Source organism: Hippocampus zosterae, chromosome 16 (assembly GCF_025434085.1).
Source record: "Hippocampus zosterae strain Florida chromosome 16, ASM2543408v3, whole genome shotgun sequence".
NCBI lineage: Eukaryota > Metazoa > Chordata > Actinopteri > Syngnathiformes > Syngnathidae > Hippocampus > Hippocampus zosterae.
The window spans coordinates 10,252,409-10,259,041 of record NC_067466.1 but is presented as its reverse complement, the minus strand read 5'-3'; the positions used below and the strand labels follow the sequence as shown (position 1 = coordinate 10,259,041).

At 39.9% G+C, this 6,633-nt stretch overlaps 1 protein-coding gene across 3 annotated transcripts in view; it reads right to left on the bottom strand.

Moving 5' to 3' along the window:
* The window catches only part of LOC127588109 (vascular endothelial zinc finger 1-like), a 288,931-nt gene that overhangs the window by 272,933 nt on the left and 9,365 nt on the right, over positions 1–6,633 (bottom strand). For 2 of the 3 annotated variants that reach the window (XM_052046677.1, XM_052046678.1), the window contains exons 3-5: positions 6,426–6,495; positions 6,170–6,332; positions 1,976–5,352 (exon numbers count right to left, since the gene is read on the bottom strand). In XM_052046677.1, coding sequence (XP_051902637.1) covers positions 4,988–5,352; positions 6,170–6,332; positions 6,426–6,495 — 598 coding nt within the window. In that variant the 3' untranslated portion in view covers positions 1,976–4,987. The remainder of the gene's footprint in view (positions 1–1,975; positions 5,353–6,169; positions 6,333–6,425; positions 6,496–6,633) is intronic. The other variant, XM_052046679.1, reaches the window with a different exon arrangement.

Below are 6,633 nucleotides of genomic sequence, written 5' to 3'. Positions count from 1 at the left end.
TTAATATAGGCAAATTATACAATAGAATGTGAGTCATTTCTCGAGGAACTTTGTGTCCATCTTACTATTTCTTTTTTTTTTTGCAAGGGGCTTCAGGTTTGTTCCATACCAGGGAGCCATGAATGGACAGTGTAGAGTACAGTGAACAGTACAGTGTACAGTGAACTCCGACCTATTAGTGGTTCACTATCTTATAAATGAAATGTATTATTATTATTATTATTATTATTATTGACAAAAATCACGTATTTGCATTTTCCCCCTGTGGAACCTATTTGATGAAAAAACTCCCCTGATCTCATTTTCACAAAGCCCTGGAGAATAGGAAAGTAGGAAGTGGTTTAATGCACTAATAGGAGAGGGTTCATCCAATCAACAGAGCTAATTGTTCATTAAAGTACTTTTTTTCGGCACCTAAAAACAACCAATACAGTACAAAGTTATTGTCTTCTACATTTGTCATGGCCTAAAAACGCCTGACAAAAATTCAATCAATCAAAGTTTGATAATCCTTCTCTGATGTTTCAATTGACATCTCTCGTATTGGAGCCATGACTCATGCAGGGGTGGAGGCAGAAAGTTTTCAGTGGGGTGGCCAGGGTGACACAACACCACAGTGAGGGATGGTCAGTGGCGGCCGCGCGTTCGTCCATCATTCTTGACAAAAACATAAATACTCCTCAGCCATGTTGTTTGCTTGTCATGTATGTACTGTACCCCTTGGAGAAAATAAAGTATAAACAGTGGGGATTCTTTTTTTTTTGGTGTGGTTTTGTTATTATGCAACTTTTTGTTTTAATTAGGCCGTACTGTTCTAACAGCACAGACTTGATGGTGTCCAGCCAGCAGCACAGCGTGTGCCACTTTCAGCTTTGCCTCCAAATGAAAAATGATAATAGCAGTTGTAGTGCATACGAAGAGAGAGACAATATCGCTTGGTTATGCTATTTACTATATGGTGTTATCTTTCTGCTTGATTGTTACATACAGTAAAATACTATTTCATGAATAAAACAATCACAATAAACAACAGAACATTATATTTTGAAAGGAATGCATTGCGATAGATCTCGTGCATCGGGACATGAGAGGCACAGAGATGGGGAAGACCAGTGAGTAGAAATGTTTCGTCAATGTTGCTAAACACTCATGTTGCTTCACCCAGGAAGGAAAGAGAGTACAGTATTTGTCTTATCTTTCACACTTTGTCTGTTGTGTCACCAATTGGACAACCGACACACAGCAGAATGTACAAATACAGCAGCATGTACTAATTCATACATTAAAATGGACACATTTCTAAGTTAAGCGATTTTATCATGTCCATTTACATGTCAAGTACCTAATTTGCAGCATGAGTGGATTAGAAAATGTGAAAAGTCCTCACCATTTCTTGCTCTTTCTTTTCTCCTCCCTCTTTGCTGTCGTTTCCCCATCCACAAACATGTTGCTCTGAAATCAAACTTGATTATTCATTAGACTAAAATGGATACACCTCATACGGGTGTCGGGAGCATAACAACGGCCAGATAGGTAGATTGTGAGTCACTCAGCTGAGGAAGAGCATGACCCTGGATCATGCAGTCCAACAGTGTTCTTCTTAAGCTGTTTAAAGAGCAGCCAGGTGGCTACACTTAGCACGGAGTTCAATTCAGACCAAATGAGATTGGAGACAGTCAGCTGACAATTTTTTTTTTTTTTTGCTGCCGAGGATTTCCAACAAGCAATCAAATTGGGAGTCCTTTTTCAAGTTTGTTGCAACTTTCGGGTGCACGTTGGGTTCCGTGGCCTCTATTAGAGAGGGTAATGTATATATTTGGTGTATGCAGAATACCTGCTCTTTAGCTTGCGGTCAGAGTTCCAGCAGACAAAATGATGATGTCATTATTTACTCTCTCTAATTTCACTTATATGCACGGTTTGCTTACTTTGAAAGATCCTGACTGATTATTAAAACCCTGGAGAACCCAAGAACATTTTTCTTCTTTGGAAAATGATGAATTATACATTAAATGACTGCTATATGTTCACTGAACACCAGAATATATATTTTTTTCCCAAATATTCAATGTTTTAATTCTAATTTAGGATTAGGGCCAAATCTGACACTCTGGGATTTAAGGGTAGCATTTGAGTAGCAGAATTTACAGGGGCCAAATTTGACCCCGTGGGTTCTCCAGGGTGAAGCTGTAAACATCGAAGGCACCAACCGATTGATTCAATGCAGGCGGTGAACGCATGTGAAGATGGTTACTGAGCGCCATCTGCCGGACAACTATAGACGATTCTAAATGTATAAATGCTCGTGGCTGCTCCATTCGGCCACGATCAAACTTGGGTCAGTTCAGCACGGAATGAGTGCAATCTGAGAAAACAAAGGCAAACGAAAGAGGCTACTACTGATTTTAGATTGGAGTTTGTAGGGGATGAAAAGTTAGAGGCTGAAATAAAGTGAAACGATCCTGTATTCTGCAATGATTGATGGCGAATATCATTTGATCAAGACCAAATATGAAATTGTTTTCTTTTATTCAGACAACCCAAATAAAAGGCACATAACATTGTGCATGTTCATGTAATTATTTGACAAACATACATGAAAAAAAATGCAGGAATGTTTGATCTAATTGTAAAGCCTACTTTCTTGTACTCTATATACAAAATTACCATTGTTAATATTCTAATACAAAAGTTTTATTTTTTTAAAAAAGGGTTATTTTATCTTTCACATCTATCTTTACTAACATATCCGCAGACCTAAAATAGTTTTGTACAAAGATATACATTCAACTGCTTTCACCAGGCTCATGGAATTTCCAATTCATATTTGTCGTAAAAAATAAAGAGATGTTCAATTCAACAACAACAAATGTTCAGTTCATCACATCATCGCTGTATCAAATTTGGCAAACAGTCGATTATAGTGTATCTACGCAATACGTAGGCCTACATTAGGAAAATAACATTTAGTTTAAAAAACAAACAAAAACAACAACTGAACAACAACAATCATGCATAATGCATTTTTTTTCAGCATCAACTGAAAGTCTTCAGGAGTTGCAACACTGTCAGACAACAATGCATTCATTAAAGAAATATGTAAAGTTCAACATAGTTATAGTGTTCAGGGTCATGCAATTTCAGTCTCGTCCAAATATTTTCATTACCTTCGTTTAAAAAAAATCGCCTGTCAGTCCTCAGTGGGAAGAACAGACCGAGTCTGCTGTTTGTTTAAAAAAATAAAACAAGATGTACAGTAGATATGCCATTGGACAGCAAGTCAGTAAACGGTTATGCTTTTAAAATACTATTTTTTGCCGTGATTGAAGTAGGGAGGTTTGTAGGCAACCAAAGACATCCGACATTCACTCAACTATTTCGACAAAGGGAGTTTAACACCCCCCCCCCTCCCGAAATAAAAGTTAAAAAATAAACATTTAACATTCAGATCAAGATGAAATCCTGACTCACAAAAGAATAAGCTCACTTGAAAATAAATTTTGGAGTATTGTAGGTACTGTAATATTTACTTGGCAATCAGACTCACTTTTACATAATGACCCTTGGAATTAATATACTGTAAATGATTTGAGCGCAACCGGTATGATATTACAGTGAAAACAACAACTCAATTAAAAACAATCAAAATAAAGCAACCTGCCCCCCCCCCAGCCAAAAAACAAAAATAAAAGAAAAAAAAACATGTCAGCTGCGCCCCAAAAATAACATTTGTCCTGGAAGGCTGTGGAGATGTTCCTTACTGGTGATCATTCAAATGACCTTTTTTTTTTTTGTTCTGTGAAAAATTTCCTAAGGTACCAAAAGATTTTCCAAACCAAATACAATTAACACAAACAACAAACACATAGAAGTCCAGAATGAATATGTGAAGTCCATGTTCTTTCAAAAGGTGTGTTTCCTGAGTGAGTCTTTTTGGGGCAGTAGGAGATAAACGGTGGTGATGCGGGGAGGTTGATAGAGGATTCAGACATCACATCAGATACATTTTTATGACAAAAACAGCTTGAAATGCTTCACGATAACCCCGTGCCTTTCCAGTTTTAACCACTATGAGGCTAGACACAGATTGGCTTGACCTTTCATGTTAATACTGCTGCTGCTCTTCAACTGTGTTGGACGTGCGTTCAGTGCAAGACTCACTCCACTACGACTCATTGGGGGGATGGGGGGCGGGGGGGTAAAACATGTTAGAACATATTAACACAAGTCTTCATGATTCCATAAAAATATAACATTACAAACATTTCATCATCAAGCGGACACTGTTTGAGGTATCCTCTTGAAAAGACACGTAAAAACTTTAAATGCACACTATGTCAAATTCACATCTGTACCTGAAGAGCGTAGTAACTACTATCTGAAAAAAAAATGGAAAAGCTGTATCAGGGTGAAAAAATATTCTTCCATGCACTTGGAAGCTGCTATCCCCCTTTTTTACTATGCTTATTTCCTACATTAAATGTGGATAACCAGACTTTCTTTAGCGTACACAGCATCAATCAAAGGCTATGGAGAAAAGTCGGTCCATTACTCCTCTGCAACGGTAACTTCCATCTTCACCCTCCAAAAACAACTCTGGTTCATCTTCCAAGACAGTCCGTCATCACGTGCAAGGAATCGCCTGACACGCTGATACAGTACAAATCAGTTTGTCAGTCTAACTGACTTAGCTAAGTCCTAAACTTGTCCTTATTTCAAGGACGGTCCTACTTTGATTCGACTCAACTGTTGCACATCTCCTATCACTCTTGTCGCATGAGTCATGATGCATCTGAGACAGCAGTCAATGCAGCACCTGCTTGGAGGCATGACAGAAGAAAAGTTTTAGGGTGGGGAAAAAGAACAAATAGACCCTGGCCTGAGGAGCAAATTGTGAGATTGTGAATCTTGTTTAACTTGATTTTCCCTTTCGCTGTGGCCAGTTCAATGCTCTTCTCCTTTGCCTTTTTTTGTTTGTTTATTTTATTTACCAGGGTGGGGAAGATGGCAAGACTTGGGACAAGAAAGGCATGCTATCCACTGGCCTCATGGCAATGTTAAGCGGGCCGGCGATATTCATTGGCATGGGTGTGGTTATTGCGACTGGGTGGGCAATATTCATGGACGCGGTGGCGGGGATGTTGACAGAAGCGATGTTGACGGGCCCGGTGATGGTGAGCGGGTGCTGAAGGCTGACCGGCGACGTGATGTTGACCGTATTGGTACTAATGTTCATTTGCGCCGCTATGGTGACGGCGTTGTTGTTGTTGTTGGCGTTGCCCCGATTCATCGCCGTAGTGTTGGGAGCTGAAACCGTCACGGGTGTAGCTGAGGCAGAGTTGCAGACCTCTTCTGGGGAGCAACAAGGAGCAGCCGTCAAATGTTTACTTGGTTCAGAATTCTCAATTTTACCAAAATTTGACAAACGTGCATTTGGAAGTTGGCATTAAAAAAAAGGTTGATTCCTCTTGTGTGTTTTGTCTTTTCCTCATCTTTTTTTGTGATGCTCATTTTAAAAGACACCACAGAATCTCACCAGTGACCTTAGGGTTAAGTAGACAATAACCACAGAAGAAAGCAACATGCTCTCGACTCTGAATTGCATCTTTATGTGGGGTGACTTGCATTCCAGGCAGTAATCCTTCTTCTCCACTTACACATTTCAAACGTCTTACTATTCACAGTGCTTCAATTCAGAATATCCATTCTTCTTTACAGGAGGAGGGATTGGAAAGCAGGAGCATATGCCAGCTGACTTGGGGGCGAAAAGCGGATGACATAACAAACTGGGCAGCGGTCAATCTCAGGGCTTGCTAGTTTTCATCCATTAATGGTAGCAGAAATGCATAACTGGGAACGTTTTACGGGAGCTACAATTCCGAGCCGCTGGCCAAGCTCAGCACTGTAGTTGAAGGGATACAAAGTGAGATTTAAGTAAAAAGGTAACTTAGTTAAAAAAAATAAAAAACTAAAAAAAATAGGACCGAGACAGGCTATAGTGTACACTCATAAAAAAAAAAAACTCTACAACACATATACCGTACATATACTTTTTAAAAACTATATTTCCCGTACACTTATTGCGGTCAACATTGGTGTGGTCCAAAAACCAAGGCTCCACTGCATTCTTAGGGGCTATTGCCATGCTTTTCTGCCAGGTACAAAATACCTTTGTTACAGGAGTTGAAGTTGGCTTGGCCGTGTGTCTTCAGGTGGCTGGTGATGTAGGCTGCGCTCAACATCTTCCCACAGATGCTGCAGGTCACCTTTCCCTCGTGTCTGATCATGTGAGAACGCAGGCGGTCTTTGGTGGCAAAAGCAGAGGTACACGCCTGCGAGCCCCAAAGCACACCAGGTTAAAGGTCAAACAATGACAATAACCTCGACTGTAAATCCCATCAAATGTAAATAGAAGGCAGACGTACCGTCACTTGACATTTAAACGGTCGTTCGGAAGAATGAACATGCTTCACGTGACAACTCAAGTGGTCGGGCCTGGCGGGGGGGAAAACAATTAAAAAACACTGGTCAAGAAAGTAATGAGGTTAGACGTGTCATGCAGAAAGGCCCTTTGGTCCATTAACGCATTCTCAGTGCCAAGTATTAATAAATGACCCTAACGTGTTTACTCAA